The sequence below is a fragment of the Amblyraja radiata genome, chromosome 8 (assembly GCF_010909765.2).
Source record: "Amblyraja radiata isolate CabotCenter1 chromosome 8, sAmbRad1.1.pri, whole genome shotgun sequence".
Lineage (NCBI taxonomy): Eukaryota > Metazoa > Chordata > Chondrichthyes > Rajiformes > Rajidae > Amblyraja > Amblyraja radiata.
This window is the reverse complement of record NC_045963.1, coordinates 32506702-32534076: the sequence shown is the minus strand read 5'-3', so window position 1 is coordinate 32534076 and position 27375 is coordinate 32506702. Positions and strand designations below refer to the sequence as shown.

General features: G+C 41.4%; 1 protein-coding gene across 3 annotated transcripts in view; it reads left to right on the top strand.

Moving 5' to 3' along the window:
• The window catches only part of prepl (prolyl endopeptidase like), a 34560-nt gene extending 11179 nt beyond the window's left edge, over nucleotides 1–23381 (top strand). Inside the window, exons 4-14 of one of the 3 annotated variants that reach the window (XM_033025507.1) lie at nucleotides 1938–2141; nucleotides 4096–4222; nucleotides 5327–5543; nucleotides 6480–6668; nucleotides 8112–8207; nucleotides 9392–9567; nucleotides 11002–11218; nucleotides 12097–12246; nucleotides 18409–18526; nucleotides 20203–20285; nucleotides 22892–23381. In XM_033025507.1, coding sequence (XP_032881398.1) covers nucleotides 1938–2141; nucleotides 4096–4222; nucleotides 5327–5543; nucleotides 6480–6668; nucleotides 8112–8207; nucleotides 9392–9567; nucleotides 11002–11218; nucleotides 12097–12246; nucleotides 18409–18526; nucleotides 20203–20285; nucleotides 22892–22957 — 1643 coding nt within the window. In that variant the 3' untranslated portion in view covers nucleotides 22958–23381. Of the gene's footprint in view, nucleotides 1–1937; nucleotides 2142–4095; nucleotides 4223–5326; nucleotides 5544–6479; nucleotides 6669–8111; nucleotides 8319–9391; nucleotides 9568–11001; nucleotides 11219–12096; nucleotides 12247–18408; nucleotides 18527–20202; nucleotides 20286–22891 lie in introns of all 3 variants that reach the window. The other 2 variants (XM_033025506.1, XM_033025508.1) reach the window with 2 other exon arrangements.
• Nucleotides 23382–27375: the final 3994 nt, after the last annotated feature.

Genomic DNA, 27375 nt, shown 5'->3' with positions numbered 1-27375 from the left:
ACCAGGGCGACACAGTGGTGCAGCTGGGAAAGCTGCTGCATCACAGCGCCAGAAACCTGACCTTGAGTACTGTCTGTGTGGAGCTTTCACATTCTCCTTGTGACCGCATGTGTTCCTTCTCGGTGCTCTGGTTTCCTCGCACATCCCAAAGACGTGCGGGTTTGCAGGTTTATTGGCATCAGTAAAATCACCCCTCGTGTGTAGGGAGCGGCTGCGAAAGTGGGATAACGTAGAATGACTATGAACGGGTGGTTAGAATGGATTAAATGGACTGAAGGGTCTATTTCCATGCGATATCTCTAAAACTAAACATTGACTGGCCTCCTTTCCATTCTCTCCACGACAGTCCTGGGCTCAATCACACTTGCCTTGTGGCACTGTGCCAGCGATTAGTGTAGCGGTGGCGTAAATGGGCACTGATGGTCGGCACCAACATGCAGTTTGACTGGGACCAAAACTGTTACTTTCCCAATTTCTTTGGGAATCAGACAGTCAACCAAGGACCTAGGAAAACACTAGTGATGGGGAAGACAATAGGTGCAGGAGTAGCACCGCCATTCAATGTGACCATAGCTGATCATCCCCAATCAGTACCCCAATCCTGCCTTCTCCCCTGACTCCACTATCTTTAAGAGCTCTATCTAGCTCTCTCTTGAAGTATCCAGAGAACTGGCCTCCACCGCCCTCTGAGGCAGAGAATTCCACAGACTCACAACTCTCTGTGTGGAAAAAGTGTTTCCTCATCTCCGTCATAAATGGTTTACCCCTTATTCTTTAACTGTGGCCCCTGATTCTGGACTCCTTCAACATCAGGAACATGTTTCCTGCCTCTAGCGTGTTCAAACCCTTAATAATCTTATTTTTTTCAATAAGATACCCTCTCATCCTTCTAAATTCAAGAGTGTACAAGCCCAGCTGCTCCGTTCTCTCAGCATATGACAGTCCCGCCATCCCGGGAATTAACCTTGTGAACCTACGCTGCACTCCCTCAATAGCAAGTATGTCTTTAGACGTCCTTTCAAGACACGTGCTTGTAAAGGAAGCAATGGCCCTGGATGTGGTTGGAATATCTTATCAACAATTACTTTGGTCTATAGTCTTCAGTCGTGAAGATCTGATCAAGGGCGGCATGTAAATGGCCTTTGTGCATTTTCTTCTATTGGGTTACAATGGCAGGAAAGAAGCTGAGTTGAGCACAAACAACCAGTTTCTAGAACAGCTTCTTCCTTGCTGTTATCAGACTGACCTCTCATAAACTAAGGATATGTTCCTGACCTTTTTTTCGCTACTTTGTAGCGGCCCTTGCACTTTGCTTTCAACTGCACTTTCTCTGCAGCCGTGACACTATATTTATTCTGCACTGTTTTTCTTTCTGCACTACTTGATTGTACTCGTGTGTGATGTATGAATTGCTTGTAGAGCTCGCAAAAAGCAAGTTTTTCACCAACTGACAATCGCATGTGACAAGGAACCAATATGTGTAAAGTGCCTTTCAGAGATGCCTCGTGCCCAGGGCCAGCAGACCGTTGACCAAAATAATTGTTGATGTGATATTCCATCCTCATCTAGACCCAGTGGTGTCATTGCTTCCTATATTTGTCTGGTGTGATGCATTTTAACATTCTTCCCCTATCACTAAAATTCCTAGGCCATGTGTGTCATTTGGCAGGCCATTAGATTCCGAGAGCAATTGGAAACAAAACATTTCAGCTACAGTCAAACTGCAAATCAGTGGCAGCCATCAACCCCCCCCCCCCCCCCCCCCCCACATTTATTGCTACCCCTACACTATCCCTAAATGGAAATGATTGTACAAAAATAGTAAATATAGTATCGGTGCAATGTATTCTCAATGTAGTTGCATATACAAAACTACAATGTTTCATAGTTGAACATTTTAATTATCTGTCGCACTGAAACATTATTTATTTCTACAGGTTCTCCTGAACTCGTGCTGTGCCTGGATCAGCTGCAGCTTCTTCAATCAAACGATGCTCAATTTCAGCGTATCAGAGTTTCACCAGATCAGAAATATTTGGCTTCGAGTGTACGTACGCCATCAGATGAATCCACTTGTGTTGTAGTAAAGCTTGATCCAAAACCGTTGGTGGTACATGTTTTACCGCGAGCATTTAGTTTTGGTGAGTCTGAGGCAGCGGTTCAAGAGTGGTTGATTTTGTCTGGGACAATACATGAACTGAATCCTATGGATTGTTTGCAGCAAGGCAGATGAACAATGAATTAATATTTCAAAGAGTTCTCCCAGTGCTGTTGTGATATTCCAACCTCATCCATTCTCAGTAGAGATATTCCTTCTTTCCTTGGTGCCGAATGCTGACACTTGAAGAACGGTCTCGACCCGAAACTTCACCCATTCCTTCTCTCCACAAATGTTGCCTGTCCCACTGAGTTACTCCAGCTTTTTGTGTCTATCTTCGGTTTAAACCAGCATCTGCAGTTCCATCTTACACATTTTGCCTGTAGTGTTTGCTTCCGTGCTTACCTTGCTGCCGATGTGTTTTAGGTCCAAATGAGACATAACCCAATGACACCCACAACTTCTTTACCTCACCAGCTCACTTCAACTACATTCAGTAGACTGTCTGGCTTCTCAATCTGATGCCACAATACATAGAATTTTGCTGTGGGGATAACTTCAAAGGTTCAAAGGTTATTTATTAGTCACATACACCTAGGTGTAGTGAAATGCTTCTTGCCAATGCAGCACATAAAGAAAGAATACAGACATAACATTAATAAGAAATTTAAACATAAAGAACATCCCCCCACAATGGCTCCCACCATGAGGGAAGGCATAATGTCCAGTCCCCAACCCCAGTTCACCCATAGTCGGGCCCATTGAGGCCTCCACAGTTGCCTCTACGGAGGCCCGATGTTCCTGGCCGTTCTCGCCGGGTGATGTTGCTCCGGCGTCGGGAGAATCCTCGCCGCGGCATGGGAACCCCGGAACGGCCGCTTCCGTACTGGAGGCCGCGGCTTCCGAAGCCAACAAGGCCGCGCCGGTTGGATCTCCACTACTGGCGATCTCATCTAGAGATCCCAGGCTCCCGGTGTACAGTTCGGCGCCGCCGCCCGCAGCTGGCCGCTCCTCAAACCCGCAGCTCCGCGATGTTTTACTCGGGGGTCTCAGCTCACCGGAGCTCCAGCGCGGCGACCCAGGCAAGGCATCGCCCGCTCCACGATAGCGCTCCAGCGCTGTGCCGCTGCCGAAGCCGTGGTTCTGGGCAGTGCCCGACAGGAAACGCCGCTCCAGGCCCGCTGGTAGGCCGCGAGGACGGGTCGAAGCTGCAGCCCGGAGAAAAGCTGCCTCACCGACCAGGTAGGGACCCTGAAAGGTAGTTTCCCCCTTCCCCCCACCCCCCACATAAAGAAGTCTAGAACTCCAGAAACAAAAACACTTTAACTAACTAAAAATAAAAAAAAGATGAAAAGACAGACAGCTGCAGGCTGGGCAGCCGCGCACAGGTCAGCGCCCCCTGTTGGTGACCTGTGCAAATTGCTGTAGGATTCCCTGCGTGCCTCAACTTTCCAGGTGCAGGAATATTTTCTCTGTTACTTCTCGGGATTGGGTCAAAGAGACCTGAAGGAGGAGCTGGAGGAGAGGATATTCGAATGAGGAAGGTGGCTGCAGGCAGTGTAACATAATGATGATCTTGGAGGAGAGGTGGTGGAAGCTGTGTGAAAGATCTAAGACCGGGATAAAGGGAGAGGGCCCTAGAAAGTGTCAATTACAAAACCAAATCTTGGCGATTTGGCTTTGGTTGTGAAGGATTGAGCAGCTGGAGCTTTCTGTCTTCAAGAGGGAGAGAGTTTGGAGCAAACCGTCTGATCCAACTTGTCAAAGTGCATGTTTAGATCAGGAACGGAGCAGATATTTTTCTGCAGCAAACCGCAAAGACAGCAATTGGTGCTCATTTTATTTGCTGAGCTTTCTTATTTTCTGCTAAAATCAGAATTCCAGCCTTGATATAACTGTGTACATCATACAGCTTTATATGAGGTACTGGATTTTGTAAAAGTACTTTGCAAGTCTTTGTCTTAGAAGCAGCAAACAACATTTTTGCTTTATTACAGAATGGGCCACAGATAATAGCCTGTTCTACACCATTTTGGAGAAGCTTCAGTCTCATGAAGTTTACAGGCTTCTGCTCGGAGACCCAAGAACAGCATCTGAAATGGTTTACAAAGAAAACGACACCAGGTATTACAAGGCTAGGACGGCACAAGCAGAGTAATATTTTGAATGCTAGTGTTCACTAGATGTTGCTCAGTCTATTCCATGTGTTTTGCTTATTCCAATATTTCTAAATTTCTTTCAATGCAATCTCAATGCTGGACTTTGGTTAGGCTGCATTTGGAGTATTGTGTGCAGTTCTGCTGGCCCCATTACAGGAAGAATATGGAGGCTTTGGAAAGGGTACAGAGGTGGTCTACTGGCATAATGCCTGGATTAGTAGGTATTTACTGCAGGGAGAGATTGGTCAGAGTTGCATTGTTTTCTCTGGAACGCTGGAAGGTGCAGGGAGACTTGATAGAAGCATATAAAATTACGGGAGGCATAGATACGGTCAACAGTCAGAATCTAGGATGGAATGGAAAATCAAATAGTAGAGGGCATAACTGTAAGGTGAGAGGAATAAAGCTTAATGGAGATGTGTGAGGCAAGTTTTTCACACAGGGTAGTGAGTACCTGGAACGCATTGACGGGGTGGTGGTTGAAGCAAATGCATTAGTGGCATTTAAAGAACTTTTGGATAGGCAGGGTATGGAGGGACATGCATTATGTGCAGGTCAATAAGTGATGGCATTGTGTGCCAAAGGACCTGTTCTTGTGCTGTCCCCTTCTCTGTTCATAGATTTCACAGTCTGATGACTGTTTATAGCAGAAGTTTTTTCCTTTGTTCTTTCTCTTCCCTCTTAAATTAACTTTTATGCTAATTCAATATGGAATTGGACCAGTACTTGAAGGGGAAAAAGAATCACAGGGATAATGGAGTAATGGTACTAACTGCAGAATGCCAGCATGAACTTCAAAGATTAGATTCCCCTCCACTGTTGCCAATCGTCGTCTTGTGTGTGGCATGCACAGCCTAAAGTTATAGGACAACTTGTTCTATTTGATCTTCGGTTTGTGCACGCCAGGTTGATTGCATTCGTTGAAACAGGGCGGACCACGTGAAGATTGCAATCTCCAGCCCCACTGTTCCCAATCTACGATCCACTCTGTTTCTAACCTGATTTCAGACAAATCACCAGAAAATTAGTTTTTAGAGTCCTTTAAAATCCTCCTACCAATTCTTTCCAGGTTTTTTGTGGAGCTAACCTGTACCAAGGATGGAAATTTCATCACCATCAACAGTAACAGCAAGACTAGTTCAGAGGTCTGGTTAATTGATCGAATGCATCCACTGGAGGCGCCTAAGGTTGTGCAAGAGCGACTTCCTGAACTAATTTATCATGTGGAACACTGGAAAAAACAGTTATACATTCTGACTAATTTTGCTGCCACAAAGGACTATGAAGTAAGTTTTAATTAAAGAAATCTTGCAAGTTAATATATTGCACAATTGAAACACTTTCTGGACCAAAAATTGTTTTCTTTCAGAGTTAACTTGCCAATAGATTTATTCATAAAATGCACAAAACATTATGTGCAAGGGCCTGTTTCTGCACTGTATCTCTGAGCTAAACTTTTTCCAGTCACTTACCTCGATGGAGATGCAAATTTTCTCCGTGTGGCATCTCCGTCCCACTCTGTGGCCTACAACATGGAGTGGTGCGGCCTTTCCTGGAGACCGGCCCGGAGCTTCAAGCCGCGGGTGTGGCGCGCGGACTTACCATACTTTTGCCAAGTATCGCCAGTGTTGGAGCTCCGACCGCGGGGCCTGTGGCCTTTAACACCATGAAGCAGCGGTCTCCGGTAAGAAGCGGCCGACTCGGGAGCTCCATGTGTTCCAAGTGTTCCGATCCGCCCCGACGCCGAAGTTTCAATCATCCGAACGAGAGGGCTTGAACAGCGGACCATCAGCAATGGCCCCGTTCAAAGGCCCTGACCACGGGTGAACAAAGGAGGAAGATGACTGAACTTTATTGCCTTCCATCACAGTGAGGAATGTTGATTCCACTGTTGTGAATGTTTATGGTAAACTTTATTTTATGTGCTGTGTGTATTTTTGCTTTTTACTTAGTCTGGCTGTATGGTAACTCAAATTTCCCTGTACCTTAATTGGTACATGTGACAATTAAATTGAATGTTGAATCTTGAAAGTTGGCCTTGCCCCAATTCATAATATTAACTGGTGTCCCCTCCCTGTCATATACAACATATAAACTTGACTTTATCCACAACGTTAGAAATTCAAGTGTATATCTTTCATATTCCCTGCATGTAACATATGGAAGGGGAAAACTTTAAATGTTGGGCAACTCTTACAAACGATACATGTTTTGTTTTTAAGCTGATGAAAACTCATATTTCGTCATCTGGAATGCAGAACTGGAAGACTGTTTATGCAATAAAAGAGAACCACAAGCTAATCGATATGGAGCTGGTCAACGACAATTGCATAATGATACTGAAGTGTTATGGTCGCTTGAGTTTAAATGTGTTTTCTCTCAAACAACCAGAACCTGTTAAATCCATCCAGGTATGTGCGGAATACCTATTACGTTTTTGTTTCTGCTTTGATTATCTTGACATATGTAGTACTTTTACAACAACAGTAAGAACACCTTGGTAAACAGCAAAGGCTTTAGTGTTGTAAAACAACAATCTGCAGACGCTGGAAATTGAAATAAAAGCAGAAACTGCTGGAAATAATCAGCAAGGCAGGCAGCGTCTCTGGAGATTCAAATAGTTAACATTTCAGAAGATAGACACACAATGCTGGAGTAACTCAGCGGAACAGGTAGCATCTCTAGAGAGAAGGAATGGGTGAGTTTCTTGTCAAGACCTTTCAGACGGGTCACCCATTCCTTCTCTCCAGAGATGCTGCCAATCTGCAGTTACTCCAGCATTTTGTGTCTATCTTCAGTTTAAAAAACAGTAAAGTGTTCTGATGGCACTTTCAAGGGATAAAATCCACTTTTGAATAATCGATAGTCACTCTTGATGATGTGGCTTGTTGCAAAATTGTAGATTCTGATAATATTAGTGTGAATTATTAATTCATGAAACAAAACAAATATCATTTTGTCTGAAGAAGGTTCCTGACCTGAAACATCACCTCCTCCTGTTCTCCAGAGATACTGCCTGATCCACTGAGCTACTCCAGCACATTGTGTCTCTTTCTTGTGAACTGGGCTCTGCAGTTCCTTGTTTCTTTTTAGCTCCTTTCTTTCCCCAGCACTTACCCTGCCTCCATTCTTTTTCCTGGTCCTTTTACACAAAAAAACTGTTAGAAATATAAAATCAAAGAAAGATGCAGAGGGATACTAATAAAAGAGGAGATGTGGGCAGAAACGGGTCATGTGGAAGTGGTTTTTGGAGTGTTTGTGAATTGGTAAGTTTTGTCATTTGAACCTGATTTGCACTTTAAAATCAGAATACGTATTATGAAAGACAAAAGGAACTGGAGTACAGGCAGCACACTGTGTTAAAAGATCCGTTGTGTAGAAGTGGATAACACAATCCAAGAAGCACCTCCATAAGAATGAGAACTAAAGATCGAGTATGTTACAGGAAGAGATTTGAATCTTTTGGCGACACCACAGATTTACCAGGATTCTGTGTAGAATGGAGGAACATAAACTTGGATCATAGAGCATAGAACAGTACAGCACAAGAACATGCCCTTTGGTCCACATTGTCTGTGCTCAACATGATGCCAAAACCAATACTCATCTACCTGCAAATAATTCATATCCCTCCATTCCCTGCATATCCATATGCCTCTCCAAAAGTCTCTTAAATGCCACAATTATATCTGCCTCGACTAATACCCCCAGCAGTTTACAATCGCGTGTACTGAGAGTGAAAAATGGGAGATGTGTCAAATATATAAAAACTCCAGATGTTATTTGGTACACTTAAATTAAAATACATTTTGGGATTGGGTGTTTATTTAAACAACTGCCTTTTTCTCTTTTAGCTCCCATCTTGGGCTTGTGCTATTGAGTGTGAAGCTTACTTAAGACACAAGTCTGATGTATTTTGCTTCCAGCTGTCTTCCCCAGTACAGCCACCAGTAAGTTTTCTGTATTCAATGGACGAAGACGAGCTCTACATGGAAGATGATGAAACATGTCTGAATATTAAGAAGGACTATAAAGTGACTCGCTTAAAAGCACCAGGCATGGTAAGATGTAGTTGGGTATGTGTATTACTGAGCTGATCCCAGAATGTGAGTTCAAATCCCATTCAAACCATTTGAAATACAATTAGTTTTGTTTTTAATAGACCTGTAAATATAAATCTGGCCTTTTTAAATATATTTTTAAAAAGGTGACAATTGGGATTGTTGTAAAACCCAACTTATTGATATCGTTCAAGAATTGTCCTCCAATCTCACACCTTCATGACAGACTCTCTTCTGAATTGGTCTTGCAGAATGCCAGTTCATAGTTTCACTATCCCAAAAATGAATGTATAAAGACGTTGCCCCAAAAACTGGTTTCAATTGCGTTAGCTCTGTTATGAATTGTTGCAGAAACGGTCCCTCACAATTTTTCAAATTTGCTATTGTAATAGACCCATCATTAAAAATGAACCATGATCAGCCCTTATACTCGCCACGATGCTTGCAAATTATTATGGCATCTCCAACCTCTTGAATTATACCTGGATCTGCCTCCAGAGCCATTCTCTTCCCTGCCTTTACATTGACAGCTTCATGCCCAGGGTCAGATTTAAATTTTTTATTTTTAAAGCGGAGATTGAAAGATTCTTTATTAGTAAGGGTGTCAAAGGTTACCGGGAGAAGGCAGGAGATTGGGGTTGAGAGGAAACAAATAGATCAGCCATGATTGAATGGCGGAGGAGATGCGATGGACTTAATGGCGTAATTCTGCTCCTGTGTCTTCTGGTCTATGTGACTATGTGAAAGCTGCTCTACTGCTTAAGCACCACTCCCCAACCACACTGTACAAAGTCTAGAGAACAGTTGTGTGGTCATGGTTAAAGCAGGTTTCTGCCATTTGGTTTATGGTGTGCTGCTTTTCATGGAAAGGGCTTGAAACATGGGGATGGAATTGTATCAAAATGGAGACGTTGTCACACAAACATATGGTTGAGGTAGATTATACATAAGAGTTCACTGTTTTATTATACGTTAATCAGGCTCAGAGAGAGAGAGAGAGAGAGAGAGATGTGTAAAAATACTTATGAGCATGCAACCATTGCCAGGATTTATAATTTTATTTTTGTTTTCAGGATGGCATCTTGGTACCCATCACAGTTTTTCATAAAACGACATTGAATGAAATGAATGATAAACCTCTATTGGTTCATGTCTATGGAGCTTATGGCATGGATTTGAATTTTGACTTTAAACCAGAACAGATGCTATTATTGAAAGACGGTTGGATTTTAGCATATTGCCACGTTAGGTAAAGTCTCCCAACGTCTTTGGCATTTCTACAGGTTAAGATGATGTTCGCCAGGTATTTTGTTTTTGGATTATGTACAACTTTTTCAAATTAAGGAAATAAGAAAGTAAGGAATTTTCATATACCTGACTTCAATAAGTTCAGAGTTTGGATACAACCATTGCTGGCACATTTTCACATACAGGCTGAGGAGGTAAATATAAGTTGGCATCATGTTTGGCACATACATTGTGAGCTGATGGGTCTGCTCCTGTGCAGCAATGTTCTATGCTCATTACCATGGGTGTCCCATGGTAGTGACTGCATACAAATTCCTAGGCAGGTCTCATTCACAATCTCGCAATGTTCCCCAATGTTTCACAACAATTAACAACTTTAAGCGCTGCACTGTTGAGAAAAGAGAGATGCATCTGTGCGCTGCAGGGAGCCACAAACTGTAGTGAGATATATGATCCATTTAACATGCGTTGGTTGAGGTTCAAATATCAGTCAGAACTTTCACAGACTCTTCTCCCCACTTTGCTGCATTTTGTCAAGGAACAGCTTAGAATCTCAGCACATTCTGCTCCTTCGCTGAGCTTCTGGTGTAGTAATGTCAACAACAAGATTTCTAACTCCAATACAAACAGCTACCTCCATCCCAACCCCTGACAGTCCATTGTTGAACCCTTGTTCATGCACCATACCCAACTCATCTTGCGCTATTTCAATTAGGTCACTTTCTCCTTCTCGAGTACCCTTAAATTCACTCAAAAATCCAACTGATTTCCTACTTCATACTGAATCCAGTGACCAATTTTCGAATTGCCGATTGGTATTATTCCCGATCCTCGCCACTTAAGTTACATAAGCACTGTGCTATTCCCTGACAGAGCAAGCCCCATCAGCCCTAAAGTCTCCCACCTAGCCCTAATCTCTTCATCCTCACCAATTCAGTTACTTTCACTCATGCCTCTTGTGCTCTCCCACCCCTCCACCACAATTTACAATCATCCTGCATCTCGCTCATCAGGTCCTAAGTGATAGGAGCAGAATTAGGCCATTCGGCCCATCAAGTCTACACCATTCAATCATGGCTGATCTATCTCTCCCTCCTAACCCCATTCTCCTGCTATCTCCCCATAACCCCTGACACCCGTACCAATCAAGAATCTATCTCTGCTTTAATATCCATGGGGCATTTTGAATGTTCAGCTGCATGTGTGCTGATGATAATAATGGAAAATTGCTGATGTAAATGTTACATTTTAAGAAGTTGAATATTTATGATCAGAAACCGGAAACAAGTATTTTATTGAATTTCAAGAAAAGGTGATTGTTTGCTGAATGTTAACCATGGAAAATTCTGCTGTTTATTAAAGGGTCACAATCATCCTAATGCTTTTATTAACTTGATTTTAACACTGTTTATATCTGTTTTGTTCTCCATTCCAGAGGTGGTGGTGAGTTGGGTTTAAGCTGGCACAGAGCCGGTCGGTTGGATAAGAAGCACATTGGCATAGATGATCTGCAGGTTTGTCTGTGTCACTTACACACAATGGGATATTCAAACCCAAGGAGGACAGCTCTCAAAGCAGGCAGTGCTGGTGGAGTCCTAGTTGGAGGCTTGTGCAATGCATCACCTGAGTTGATCAGAGCTGTTGTTTTACGAGTAAGTTGAAAATGCAAGTAATTCGATTGAACTGTTAGTTTCCTAATTATTCTATAGATAATGATTGCATGAAATACTGATGGATCTCCCCAAGTACTGTTAAAGGTAAGTTGGACATAAAGACCCTTCGGCCCACTAGCAATCATCCATACACTAATACTATCCTATGCAGTAGGGACCACGACAGGTGTAGCCTGCAAGCTATAGGGGAGGCAGTGCGAGCTGGGGGTGGCGAGGAGGTGGGCACGGCCTGTATGCAGCAGGGAACGAGGAGCTAAAGAAAATCCATGCGGTCATGGAGAACGTATATACTCAGCAGCACTTTGAATAATTTGCTCTTCAAAAAAATTCATTAGGATAAAGTATACAGATGAAAGTGAGCCACTTGCTCATGGCCAATGACAACATGCACTATATAGCACTTTTTGCCACCTGACCTCCAGCTAGTCTGATTTTTGAAAATGTTTTTGCTTTGTACTCGCCAAATGAGATGAGCTGGCTGTAAGCAGGTGATAACGAGAGAAGGTCGAGAGCTCACTCCAACCCAGTCACCTGCCACTATTTGAGTTAATACTTGCATTGATGTTGTATTGGTGTAGTGATAGAACAGTGAGGAGAAAGAACAGATACCTTTATGTGCTCACACTGAGTCAAAAGTTCTGGAGAGGGGTTTCCTTGGATTTATCCTCCCTGTGAACTATTAGCTGCTGTTTTTATCATAATTGCTTTCTACATTGCAGGGCTTTATAACCCATTGAGATTGTGTTTGATGGGAATGGGGGAGAACTGACATTTTATTTATTGCATTCTCTTCATGTTGTTACTACATCTGTTAATATACCAATGAGCTGCTGACAGGAACAGTTTTTGCTACACAGGCTCCTTTTCTTGATGTTCTCGACACCATGCTAGACCCTTCATTACCTCTCACCCAAGAAGAGCAAGAAGAATGGGGGAACCCTTTGAATGACCAAAGATTCTTCAAGTACATTCAAGCTTATTGTCCGTATCAGAATATTAAGCCACAGGTAAGTTCTGATGCAGCTTCTTTGACCTGAAATGTTAACTTTATCTTTACCCAAGATACTGCCTGACCTTTTAAGTGTTCCCAGCATTTTCTGTTTTATTTCAGAATTCCAGAAACCGTACAATTTTTTTATTTTTGATAAGCCTCAAATATTGTGCTTCTAATATTATGATTCAGCAGTTCTGGGAAGGCATTTCCTTGGCTGTACTATCACTGTGAGCTGTTGTGCAATTCTTAATGTGTCTTAACTTTTCTTATGGAAATGTTTGCCATTAAATCCCAGACTCCACTGACCTGTGCTATTCATCGCCTTTCTCTTAATTAAAGTCACCAAGTGCGCAGAAATACAGTGACCAGCTTTACCTGGAGGATATGATCGCTTTCTAATAGTTGGCAAAATGGTGGGGATAATGCCGCTCATCAAATTCAAGATGCAGGGCTGCCAACACTGGGTGAGAGTTGAGAGTGAGAAATTGTGAGGGAGCGTAGCAACTGGAGGGGTGGGAGAGGGGTGTTCCCCCTCTCACGGTAGGGAGCTTTTGCATTTTTCAGCATGAAATTGTGCAATCTGGTGCATACTGTAGCGAGTCTTTTAACTTGCATTTGAATGCAACATTTATGCTTTAAATTGGATTAGGTATGAATAAGGTAAGGCTAAATTACATTCCTAATTACATTCCAAAATAGAGCCAGGCTCTGATCAACAGGTGCAGCACATGAATGACTATATTCATGTATGGAAATCAGATTATATTCATGCTGTTATGCATATATATAGAGAAAAACACAGAGAAACAAAGCAAAAGTTGGACTTCCATCACTGTTCTGCACAAATAAATCAATCAACCTTGTTCAAGAAGGAACTGCAGATGCTGGAGAATCAAAGGTAGACAAAATTGCTGGAGAAACTCAGCGGGTGCGAAGGAAATAGGGAAACCCTTCTTCTAAGAAACCCTTCTTCAGATGGTTTCAACCTTACCCTTTGAATATAGAAACAAGACGAAAATAATGCCACATATTCAATCATATATGGTTCATATATGGAAATTAAGATATATATGTAAAAATATATATGGAAATAGGCCCTTCCGCCCACAAAGTCCACACCGACCAGCAATCTATCATACACCAATTCCATCCATCACGCCAGGGACAATTTACAGAAGCCAATTAACCTACAAACCTGCACTTCTTTCGGATATGGGTGAAACCGGAATATCCAGAGAAAACCCATGTGGTAGTAAGGCAGCAACTCTATCACGGCGCCACCGTGCTACCCCATTAAACTATTTTTTCTGTAATATATTTATTATGGTGTCACGTGAATAAAGATGAACACATGATTCTGATTTCTGCCCTTAGTTGGATATCACACATGTCCAGTCATTGTGTTTTATGGCTGGTTTTCAACCTCTTCAGGCTGAAGGTCTCGACTCGAATCATCACCCATTCTTTCTCTCCAGAGATGCTGCCTGTCCTGCTGAGTTTTTCTAGTTGTTAATGTCTATCTTCAGTTTAAAACAGCATCTGCAATTTCTTCCTACACTATTTGTCAAGCAAAACAGGTCCTATTCTCATTATATAATTTTGTGATCAGCGTGAGAGCATGAGAATTTTGTGAAATGCGTGAGTCTCACACTCAATGCGTGAGAGTTGGCAGCCCTGCTAATAATGCAAACATTTAATGCAAGTTCCAATTGTTTGGGCAAAAATCAATTATTACTGCTTTATAACAGTTAAGTTACTTTAAGACCATTTCAGAAATTATGGCAGTCAACAAAAAATCAACTAACAAATTAAAGCAAACTAACAAAAAATAACATGTTCCCTTTCCTGACTCTACCTCATAAGTACTTTAACGCTGTTAACAGAGCAAAGGGATATTAATCTCAAGAATCAAAATGGGGAAAGTGAGGGAAATTTTGCTTAAATGGTCATTCTAAGCCCATTCAGATCTGCATAGAGTCAGAGTTATACAACATGTACATGGCTGGCCCAATTTGTCCATAATGATCAAGTTGGCATTCTGCGTGGCCCAGGGACTGGCTGCCGTTCCCAGATCAGCTCGCGTCCCAGGGACTGGCTGCAGTTCTCAGGTCGGCTCGCCTGCCCCGACCCCGCGAAAACAAATTGGAAAAGAAAACGTGGTTTTTCGGGTTATGGGCCGGAATCAGCCCGTATGCCATAAGTTGCCGAAACCTGTCCAAGATGTTTGGCCTCATTGTGATCCCCCACCCCACATGTTTTAAAACCAATTCACCTGGTTAGTTCTATCTCCGACTGCTTCATGTTGTCGGTGGCTGCACATCCAACCAAGAAAGAAGAGAAGACATGTCTATTGGTTCTAAAGCTTGTAAAAAAATGTCTATTGGTTCTAAAGCTGGCAAAAATATGTCTATTGGTTCTAAAGCTTGCAAAAAAATGTCTATTGGTTCTAAAGCTTGCAAAAAAATGTCTATTGGTTCTAAAGCTTGCAAAAAATGTCTATTGGTTCTAAAGCTTGCAAAAAGTGTCTCTATTGCTTCTAAAGCTTGCAAAAAGTGTCTCTATTGCTTCTAAAGCTTGCAAAAGTGTCTATTGCTTCTAAAGCTTGCAAAAAAATGTCTATTGCTTCTAAAGCTTGCAAAAAATGTCTATTGGTTCTAAAGCTTGCAAAAAATGTCTATTGGTTCTAAAGCTTGCAAAAAAATGTCTATTGGTTCTAAAGCTTGCAAAAAAAATGTCTATTGGTTCTAAAGCTTGCAAAAAAATGTCTATTGGTTCTAAAGCTTGCAAAAAAATGTCTATTAGTTCTAAAGCTTGCAAAAAAATGTCTATTGGTTCTAAAGCTTGCAAAAAAAATGTCTATTGGTTCTAATGCTTGCAAAAAATGTCTATTGGTTCTAAAATGGTTCATACTAGCGCCCCAGAAAGCCCCCCCCCCCCCCTCCCCCCTCCTGGTTGGCTTGGCTTGAGTGTGTCTTGAAATTGAAAGGCACTACTTACTGCAAATGGTGGCTTGGGAGCTTTGGCTTGAAGTTCAAAGGCACTATCACTGCAAATGGTGGATTGGTTGCTTTGGCTTGAAGTTGAAAGGCACTACTTACTGCAAATGGTGGCTTGGGAGCTTTGGCTTGAAGTTGAAAGTCACTATTACTGCAAATTGTGGCTCGAATTTGAAAGGCACTATTACTGCAAATGGTGGCATGAAGTTGAAAGGCACTACTTACTGCAAATGGTGGATTGGTTGCTTTGGCTTGTAGTTGAACGGCACTACTTATTGCAAATGGTGGCTTGGGAGCTTTGGCTTGAAGTTGAAAGGCACTATTACTGCAAATTGTGGCTTGAAGTTGAAAGGCACTATTACTGCAAATGGTGGCTTGGGTGCTTTGGCTTGAAGTTGAAATGCACTACTTACTGCAAATGTTGGCTTGAAGTTGAAAGGCACTACTTACTGCAAATGGTGGCTTGGCTGTGGCTTGAAGTTGAAAGACACCACTTACTGCAAATGGTGGCATGGTTGAAAGGCACTACTTCCTGCAAATGATAGCTTGGGTGTGGCTTGAAGTTGAAAGGCACTACTTACTGCAAATTGGGGGATGGGTGCATTGGCTTGAAGTTGAAAGGCACTACTTACTGCAAATGGTGGCTTGGGTGCTTTGGCTTGCAGTTGAAAGGCAGTACTAACTGCAAATGGTGGCTTGGGTGTGGCTTGGGTGTGGCTTGAAGTTGAAAGACACCACTTACTGCAAATGGTGGCATGAAGTTGAAAGGCACTACTTACTGCAAATGGAGGCTTGGGAGCTTTGGCTTGAAGTTGAAAGGCACTACTTACTGCAAATGGTGGCTTGGGTGTGGCTTGAAGTTGAAACGCACTACTTACTGCAAATGGTGGCTTGGGAGCTTTGACGCAGTTGAAAGGCACTACTTACTGTAAATGATGGCTTGGGAGCTTTGACGAAGTTGAAAGGCACCTCTTACTGCAAATGGTGGCTTGGGTGCATTGGCTTGAAGTTGAAAGGCACTACTTACTGCAAATGGTGGCTTGGGTGTGGCTTGAAGTTGAAATGCACTACTTACTGCAAATGGTGGCTTGGGAGCTTTGACTTGCAGTTGAAAGGCACTACTTACTGTAAATGATGGCTTGGGAGCTTTGACGAAGTTGAAAGGCACCTCTTACTGCAAATGGTGGCTTGGGTGCATTGGCTTGAAGTTGAAAGGCACCACTTACTGCAAATGGTGGCATGAAGTTGAAATGCACTACTTACTGCAAATGGTGGCTTGGGTGCTTTGGCTTGAAGTTAAAAGGCACTACTGTAAATGCACTTACTTCCTGTTTGCACTGTATATTGAATTTAGATAAAAACGCTACCACTTACGGCTGTGATTTTTGTCCATCTTACTCAGTCCCCCTCCGCTGAGCAGATGCAGAGAATCCTTCCCATCAATGAAAAATAAAAGTGTTATTAGTTTTTTAAAAAAGTTGAGAAACTCTCTCCTGTCAATCACTCCATGAAGGCCACACCTTTTCCGGTGGGGGGGAGGGGGGGGAAGGGTTATAAAACCCGGAAATGTGGGTGTGGCTCAGTCTCTGCAAGATGGAGGAGGGAGTTGTCACGACTCGCTGTCTTTAGTGGCTTTGCACCCTACTTCAAATGGTATGAAACTGCACTTGAATTTGGTGGCCTTGCACCCTGCTAGAAGTGGTAAGAAACTGCACTTGAATTTGGTGGCCCTATACCCTGCTTGAAATAGAATTTCAAGGATTAGCCGTGAGTCAACTACCAGCCCACCAGCCGTGAGTGAGTTGCCAGCACAACAGGCTTGATTGACTGAGACGCCAGCCCAATAATCCATTTGGCGCACAATTTGCATACTAGCCCTCTGGAAACCAGTCCCTTCAGCCCACAACACCCATACTAGCGCTCCAGAAAGCCCCCCCCCCCAACTGGCCACCAATATTAGAATTGGTGGAGAGGTGGAATATTGCGTTGGATGACCAGCCCTCCAGTGTGATGCTGGGACCCGATGGGTCCCACTTAATCTAGTATAGTTATAAAAGTGCATGTGTTTGGGATAATTCAGTGATAGAGTGACCAGAGAAATGTTATTGCGGTCAAGGTTTACATTTTACAACTATTGAGTCGGGCATCACCAACTCCAGTAATGCAATATTCATGGCAGCTTGCTACAGAATACAGCTGCACCACCACATTACAATCTTGTATCCTCCACATTACATTTTCCTTAAATGCTTGTGTTACTCGTGTGCAAATTAGTTAAAATATGTGAAAGTAATTGCTAACTGAATTGATGTTTACACATGAACTAGTCGTCCAAGCAGCAGGCACACTGAATAATTAATTACAAGAAATGTGTTAACTTATTTAAATCCATAAATAATATCTTTGGAGGAAAACTCTTAGACAGTGAGATGTTAAGATTTTTATGTAGCCTGTATTAATAGGATAAATTGCAATGTGAAAAGATAACATTTTAAAGGCATTTTTTTTTCTTTGCTCCACCAAATTTACCCTTATTTTGCGAGTTGGGTTCCTTTGAAATGAATGCACACGGTACATTTTCTATTAGACTTGGATGCACGGCTCAAATTGAAAGTCTGGCAGGGTGCATATCATGTGATTGAATAGTGATTGACCAGTGAAAGTTAAAATTATATTTTGATATCAGCTATGTGGTTATTCTACTTTCCAGCAGTAGTATTGTTTGCCACAATGAGTAGAAAATTAAATTGAGGGAGAAAGCTTGTTTGTTTAAAATGTACCAACAGCGTTACTATCTTTAATACCATTGGACCTGATACTGAAAAGAAGCCCATTTGGATTAGTTTATTGTCAAATATGCCAGGGTGCAATTAAATCACATGATGCTTATAGAATACACCGTATACATGATCATATGATCGACACAACAATAAATAAATAAATAGATAGATAATGCGGAACAGCCGTTTTTAAATTAAATATGAATGACAAAAACATTTAAGAGTTATTAAATACTTCAAGATTTACAGCTGGCAAAGCCCATCAGGATGTTGCAGGGGCAAATCTGTGCATTGAGTTGTTTGAAACCCAGTTCTTATTTAGGTATGAATAGTCTGGCTTTCTGATGTGGACTAAACCAGAATTGGAGGTGAATACTCTCTTGCTTGGCTTTTTTTCAGAATTATCCTTCTATACTGATCACAGCCTACCGAGACGACCAACGTGTGCTACTGTCAGGGTTGCTGAAATATACAACCAAACTTAGAAATGCTGTGGCTACAAATTATATTACTATGGGTGAGTAATGGCTACTAACATATTAGCTGTGCCATTAAATTTGTACGTTATATATATTTATGTGTGTGTGTCTCTATCGCTCGTAACAATCTACACTTTCAGGAAGAAACTGAAGATGCTGGTTTAAACGGAAGATAGACAAAATAACCTGGAGTTCCTCAGCGGGACAGGCAGCATCTCTGGAGAGAAGGAATGTGTGACGTCTTGACACGAAACGTCACCCATTTCTTCATTCCAGAGATGCAGATCCACTCTGAAGAAGGGTCTTCACCCGAAATGTCACCCATTCCTTCTCTCCAGAGATGTTGTCTGTCCTGCTGAGTTACTCCAGCTTTTTGTGTCTACCTTCACTTTTACAGTACTTTCCCAGCAGTGCACATTATGTGAAATCAGCATATGGGTAAGTACATGGTCCTTCGTATAGAATTGATTGTAAGTTCTTGGGTTACATTACCAACTTAGTGCAGTCTATACTAGAACGTAATGTCAGGAATTTGTCGGTGCATGTTGCAAGTTCTTTTTAAGTATTGTTGCAATGAAAATACAGTGTTTTGTAAAGTTGCAGTACAATAGCCAAGCTTTTGAATTCTATGCCTTTCTATGAAGGCAAACACACCATATACCTCCTTCACCACCCTATCTTTTGGTGTTGCCAATTTCGGAGAACTATGAACTTGTACCCCAATTTGACTTCCCACATTACATTACCTTGTACTTTTGGATTCATTTCTATCTGCCAATGTACCGTCAAACCATCAGTCTGATCTATATCCTGCTGTAGCCTTGGACAACCTTTCTCACTATCCACAAGCTAAGTTATAGTCCTGCATTCACTCCAAATCATCAATTGAAATCACAAACAAGAAAAATCCCAGTACTGATCCCTGGTCACAAACTACCCCATGGAAAAATGTCTTGCATTCGATCCAGTTAGCCAGCTTGCCTTGGATCCTATGTGCCATGTGCCTTCTAAAACAGCCTACCATGTTGGACCTTGTCAAATGCCTTACTAAAGTCCATATAGACAACATCCACCACAGTGCCTTCATCAATCAATTTTGCTTTTGGAAAGCGCTAAAATTCATACGTGCAGGTTTTCTGGCCCGTCATTCACAGAGAGAACAAAGTCGCTGGAGTTACGGGACTAGCGGTAAACCTGGGCCGTGAGGAACAAAGGCAGAATCTGCTGGTGAATAAAGATATTAAATGCCTAACATCACTCTAACTTGATCACTTGGAGACCACTTGCAATAATCCTGCTTGTGCACCATTCCAGAAACCAATACTGGTCTGGATAAGAAGCAATACGTCACATATCCCAACATCCTTATGTTGAACATTTAACCTGCACATCAAGTAGCTTTGAGACCAAAAGTCCTGTCTGATTTATTCTATTCCAAAACTGTACACAAATGTTAAGCTTTCTAACTTTCTATCCTACTTTTTAAAATGGCATTATAAGTTCATTACATAGTCAGAATTTACCATGGCTAGTCCTTAAATTAAATTCAAATGAAGTAAAAACTAATCAAATAAAGTTAACAGCATAAATATAATGTGGCAGTGTAACCGACTTGTTAACTGTTATTGCAATCGATAAATGCAATAATATACAGTATTAAATCAATGTTTATGGAGAATTATTTTTTTTTTCTCCATATTGTTTTCAAACAAAGGTGAACCACAGAGTATCATTTTGGATATCCAGCCTGGGGATGATCACTATGGTCCAACTAACTGGGAGCAATCATTACAAGAAGTAAGCCTTTATTTTCTCTTCACAATGGTGTTTCATCCTTCAGATCAATAAGATTTTCTACTGTTAACAATAACATCACAAAAAGGTCCACAATACAATAATTTAAAAAACCTAACCATTGAAATCCCTGGAGTAAAATTGCTCTGGCCTTTATTTAGAACTTGGTGCATTATAAGCACGATGCTCGCTCTGAAACATATTCTTGACATACCTGGGTACAACATGCATTATCTCATTGATCCTCTGTTAACAGTGCTTTTGTTGACTGTGAAACAATCAAAGGGTTTATTTCAAGTGTGAATGACTGAAGACCTCGGAACAATGGGCAAAATCGTGTTTTCTTCCATATTCGTGTAAAGTTATATGTTTGTTGTACATTCTTGTCACCTCCAGTTGAACATAATACATCCTGTCTCAGGAACCCCACACAGTATCAGATTATGATACTGCAGGCATGCTTAAAACTAAACAGGAGAAAAAGTAAACTCATTTTATTAGAGGGATGTAACATAATTGTAGCAAAGGACCAGATAAATGCAGTTGATTGGTTGTGTTCACATATGTTAAAGATGATTACTGATATATTTATTCTCTTCTGCACAACCCCAACCTATCCAGGGCTTTAATTATCCCTCCACTAATCTTATTTCCATGCTTTGCTCCATAGTCTTTCTTTTCAAATATCTATCCTTCTGACTTTCAAATGAAAGTAGTGACAACCACCATTGTGGGATGATCTCATTGCGGGTTATAATATTTTGAGGGATGTAGATTGGGTAGATAGTTACTATAATGGCAGTTTCTATACCTTCTCAAAGTCAAACTTCGATAGCCAGTACTTCTCGGGGATGTGGTGAAGACATAGCTTATGCACTCGCCGCACTCACAGATAGCAGATATTAAAAAACAAATTCTCCAGTCATTGTCTTGATTAATTAGTCTTTATTGAAATAGTACAAAACAAAGAAATAATTCAAAACTTTTCCCTCTTATTAACTGTTTCTTCTGTGTGGCGTCTCGTGAATGTGATTGTGGTAAAAACTGTTGTCCTCGCCATCCCGTCCCACCAGCATGCGGCGAGCGCGACCTAACGTGGTCGCTTGAGCCGTACTGCCTCGCGGGGCCGGTCCCACTTCGATCGCCGGAGCCGTATGGAGTTGTGCGGGGCTGGTCCCGACATCGCGGGGCTCCAAAAAACTGACACTGTCCAAAAATTCCGCGCAGCAACAGCCTGTCGGCCCGCAGCCGCATTGAGGCCGTACGCAGTGCCTCAACGGGCATACGCAGCGTCTTGACGGCTTACGCCTAGCACGTGGCGTTGCACGGTGACGTCACTGCCCGGCGTGCCGTTGCGTGATGACGTAACCGCCCGACGCCGTGTGACGTCCAAATTCAGTCGGCCCGCCTCCTGCCCGGCTGATTGGTGAGTATGATGTCGGGACCAGCCCCGCACAACTCCAGACGGCTCCACGGTTGGAAGTGGGACCGGCCCCGCGAGGCCGTACGCCTCAAGCCACCACGTTTGGTCGCGCTAGACGCATGCAATCGCATGCTGGTGGGACAGGCCCTTTAATCTCTGAGACTGCGCCAGCCTCTCCAGATGTAGACACACCCCTCTACATATCAAATCCCTCCTACCAGCGTACATACAGATAAGAACTAGAAATATCTAGACATGACTATAATATACTGACAAGCATAAATGGCTCCTACTGTCACAGTCTAGGTCCAAGGGTAGAGGAGTTTAAAGGTTTAAGGGCAACAGAAGAAACATTTAAAGTTGATTTGAGATGTAACACAACAAGTTGGTAGGAACATGAAATAATCTGCTAGAGTAGCTGGTAGTCACAATCACAGTATTTAAAAGGTAATTTAACTGTACATGAATAGAAAAGGACTAGAGCGATATAGACCATATGCAGGAAACTGGAAGCGCATAACTTGGCATCTTGATCAGCATGGACGTCAGACCAAAGGGCCTGGTTTGTGTGGTACGAATGACACCATGGAACAAAAAGTGCATATTTCCTACGCTGTCATTCTTTGTCATGCCGATATTCAGATTACTTTAAATCCATTTTATCATGAGAGGAATAGATCAAATGGACGCACAGTGTCTCTTGCCCAGAGTAGGGGAAATCGAGAGCCAGAGAGCATAGGTTTAAAGATTTAAACTTTAAGGGGGAAAGATTTTATAGCAATCTGAGGGATAACTTGTTAAATGCTACTTTTTATGTTAAACCTTTCATTATATTAACTATGGAACAAGCTGCCGACGGAGGTAGTTGAGGCAGGGACTATCCCAATGTTTACGAAGCAATTAGACAGATACATGGACAGGACAGGTTTAGTGGGATCTGGGCCAAACGCAGGCATGTGGCACTAATGTAGATAGGACGTTGGTTGGTGTGGGCAAGTTGGGCCGAAGGGCCTGTTTCCACACTCTGACTATCTGTGTTAAAGAATTCCTAAAACAGGTGTGCATTCAACCCCATGAGGATAGGATATCCAAAAGTGGAGAATTTTGCAATTTGGTTAAAATATCATGTTTATGAAGTTAATATACATTAAAATTGTTTAGCAATTGACTATATTTTGTTTCCTAGATTGCCAGACATTATGCATTTCTATACAAGGAGCTGAAACTTGATCTGGGGGGAACTCATCCATGAATATTTTCTGTGCATCAAACAGCAGAGAAATACACAAGACATGAGTTTAGTGAATAATTGTCCATTCAAATTTGATCTGGAATTAAGTGTATTTATATTATAGACACAATCACTATTTTTGGTGGATTAGTAATTATTTAATTTAATGTACTTTGGTGATATTGTTTATGTATTGGGCAAAAATAAAGGATGAAGTTGAATAATGTGTTAAATGTTACTTTTTATGTGAAACTTTTCATTATATTTGTACTGCAGATTCAATTTTATTTGCTTTATCTGAGATTGAAAGTTGGGTAAACTGTGAACAGCAATATTAGTGTCTCTAGTTTGCCCACTTTTGTCTCTTCATTCCAAGATGACATTATGCTTTGATGAAAAATTATTTAAATATATTTCTGTAATAAATTCAACAGCATACTGTAAATATTGCAGGAGTTCTCTGCTGTCTATGGCACTTTCATTATCAATCTGCTGCGAGATGAAAGATAACATGGTTGTACATTTAATAGATGTCTTTTATAGATTCCTTCAAAAGAACCAATCACTTTGATCAGTTTGGGCACAGCCATTCAACCATAAACTACCTAACTTAAGCCACAAACCGGAAAAGCTATTTACAAAATTAAATGTGTTCAGAGTGGTAGCAGGTACAAAGTGGAATTCTGTTTGGGCCTTTGCTATAATTCGCTATAATTCAGTCTCTATTTAATAATCTAGATTTAACAGATTGTGCTTTTGAATCCAGATTTCCAGATACTGGAAGAGCTATTCGCTGGATAACTACAAGTTACAGGCATAATATTCTGCAAGTTTGTAATAAATTTGCAGGTAAATTTTAACACACTTGGTATTTTGAATTTTAAAATGTGTTTCATTTTAGGAACATTTAGAAAAAGATCTTTTGAAAAATGCATGAATGATACCAGAAGTTTCAGTGAAGGTAAACAGGCTGGTTTTCTGGTGAAGAGCAGAATGTAAGTGCTAGTGGTCTTTAATAAACATGAAACAATCGAAGGTAATGTGAATTGGATTAGATGGCAAAGGAGGTTTGACTGGAACATATAGTTGCCAGGATGCATTATGAAAATGGCAGAATGGCCAGTTTCGGTGCTGTATATTTGCAATTATTACACCATTCAACTAGCCGGATGGTAGAAAGCAAACCAAATAAAATTTTATTTTACACTCCTTTGTTCATTTAAAGTGTAAGGTTGAATCCATGTACCGTAGTTATTTCATAACCTTTTATAATTAAGAATATCATGTTTATTAAACGATTGTCAAGTTTTTTTGGAAACAAAAACAGTCCAGACAAGCAAATCAAACTACCTTGTACCAGAAAGCAAAAATCCTCATGTTGCCTTAAACAAAATCTTGCAAAAATAACTTTAATTCCTGTTATTTTATTGTTTTAAATCCTATAGTTTTATATCGCATCAGAAGTATCTGTTCTAAAATCTTGATTGATCCTTGTTGATGATGAAAGCAGAAGCAAGACAAAATTACATTAGGTTAAAATTGGATACATTAATTATATTTTTGGCAATTCCCAACCCTTTATATTGGCAATCACAGTAGTTTATTAGTATATAGCAGGCCTGATAATAATGCTTAGAGGTAAGGCTAACATTGCAGATAAAACAAGATAGGACTATCAAAATTTAGTGTTATTTGCTGATTATCTCTGTACTCTGAACTAAGTCCATTATATTTGGTTTATGGATACTAAGTATAGCTTTCACAAAACTACAACTAGGATGTGGACTTTGGAGCAAAATGCATCAAATGGCTAGTCAGCAGTCAACCTGTCAACTTCAGAAAAGGCCTTGTGAATTGCAGCCCATCAGTTTGCTCAGCACGATTTATGATGGGCAACCTACTTTATATTGTACTTGAGGAAAGCTGCTTTTATTTGTGAATTCTAGCTATGGCACATCCTTTCAAAATAAAACTAATCAATTTTGAAATTAAAGGAAAACTACATCTTATCAGTAACTGGTGAAACTAGATAAATTGAATCAAAGATTATGTTAAATACAATACAGATCTTAGCGAGGAAAAAAATCTAGCATCTGTTCCAAAGGCCCACTGTTCCTCTTTGTACATGCTGTAGTGGAAATGTCCATTCAAGTGTGACAATATAGAGTCTTACAGTGTGGAAAGAGGCACTTTGGTACAAATCCCTCTAAACCTGTCCTATGTATGGACCTGTCTAAATGTTTCTTAAACATTGCAATAGTACCTGTCTCAACTACCTCCTCTCGCAGCTCGTTTCATACACCTCCCACCATTTGTGTGAAAAAGTTACCCCTTGGGTTCCTATAAAATCTTTCCCCCCTCACCTTAAACCCATGTCCTCTGGTTCTCGATTCCCCTACTCTGGGCAAAAGACTGTGCGTCTACCCGTTCTATTCCTCTCATGATTTTGTACACTTCCATATGATCACCCCACCTCCTCCTGCACTTCAAGGAATTGAGTGCTAGACTGCTCAACCTCTCTCTACAGCTCATGCTCTTTAGTCCGGGCAACATCCTTGTAAATCTTCTCTGCACTCTTTCCAGCTTGACAACATCAATCCCATACCATGGTGCCCAAAACAGAACACAACACTCCAAATGCGGCCTCACCAACATCATCCATCAACCATTCCTCAGCCCACCTGCCCAACCGATCAAGACCCTACTGTACTTTTTGACAACCATCTTCACTATCTGCAGTACCACTCACTTTTGTGTCATCTGTAAATTTGCCAACCATACTATGTACTTTCTCATCCAAATCATTGATGTAGATGATGAACAGTAATGGGCTCAGCAACAAATCCTGAGGCACGCCACAAGTCACAGGCCTCCAGTCCGAAAAGCAACCTTCCACCATCACCTACTTACTTCCACGAAGCCTATTTTCTATCCATTCAGCCATTTCTCCTTCCATCTCATGGCATCTAACCTTCCAGAGCAGCCTACCATGCGGAACCTTGTCAAATGCCTTACTAAAATCCACGTATACAATGCCTGCACCTATGCCTTCATCAACATCCTCAAAAAACTCAGATTTGTGAGCCACAACCTCCCAGGTGCAAAACCATGTTGACGATCCCTAATCAGCCGTTGTCCATCGAAGTTAATGTATATCTTGTCCCTCAGAATACTCTCTAGTAACTTTCTGACCACAGATGTAAAGCTATATTGCGATAATACATAACTGCCAATACTTTCACATATTTGGAAGCATTCATCATAGCCCTGAGCAAACATCCTATCTTCAGGATGTTTTCTGTAATTAACAGAAAAGTGGCATGTTGAAAATAGGAAAGTGTTCTCAGCTGAGTGGCCATAAGCTCTAACCATTGCAACCACTTAGAAATAAATTTCAAAAATGTTTACAAATGTCAGTAAAATCTAATTAAGGGCAAGCAAAAATCCTTGAATATAACCTGTCCTCTTCAACAGAGCTGCTGTAGAGGTGGTCAACAGGTTCAAGATCGTAGGCATCCATATCATCATCAACCTAACCTGATACCTTCAGACTGATCAAGAAAGAGCACCAGCATACTTATTTTCTTAGGTATCTGAGAGGATTTGGCATGTCCAGGAAGATTCCCTTTAACTTCTACAGATATGTGATAGAAAGTATACTGAAGGGGTGCATCTCAACCTTCTGTGGCAATTGCTCTGCTCCCAACTGTCTGAACCTGCAGAGAGTGGAGAACACAGCCCTGTCCAATACAGATTCTTCCTTCCTTCCTTCCATCCCACCCATCTTCACTGTGCATTGCATAAGGGGAACTGAAGTATTGTCCATGATGCCTAGCACCCTGGCCATCCCTTTTCTCTATCTGTGAACAGATGCAGAAGCTTCAAAGTTCAGAAGTACAGACTTAAGAACAGCTTCCCCACAATTATCACACTCTCAACCAATCACCTCTTTCACACCCCATTCTCAGAGATGCAATCATGTACTCTTACTATTAACCCTCTACCTGATTTTGTTATTGAACTCTTTTTTATTGCACCATTCTTTACACCATTCTGCTGTTCTGCGCTCACAATTGTATTTATCATTGCCATAAATACTGTTTACGCTGAGTTTCATGTGAATAAGGAATTATATTGCACACTGGTGTATATGACAAATAATAGCCCTGTCCCACGGTACGAGTTCATTCCAAGAGCTCTCCTGAGTTTAAAAAAAAATCAAACTCGTGGTAAGCACAGAGAATGAACGTAGCAGGTACTCGGAGCTCGGGGACGTCTCTTAGCGGCTCGTAACGCTAACAGCGGGTACTCGGGAAGACTTGCTAACGGCAGGTAAGCACGGGAAGACTCGTGAAGATTTTTCAACATGGTAGGGTATTGGTTTTTTCATAAATGAAAAACAAGAAGAATATTTATTTAACATGTTGAAAAATGTCCAC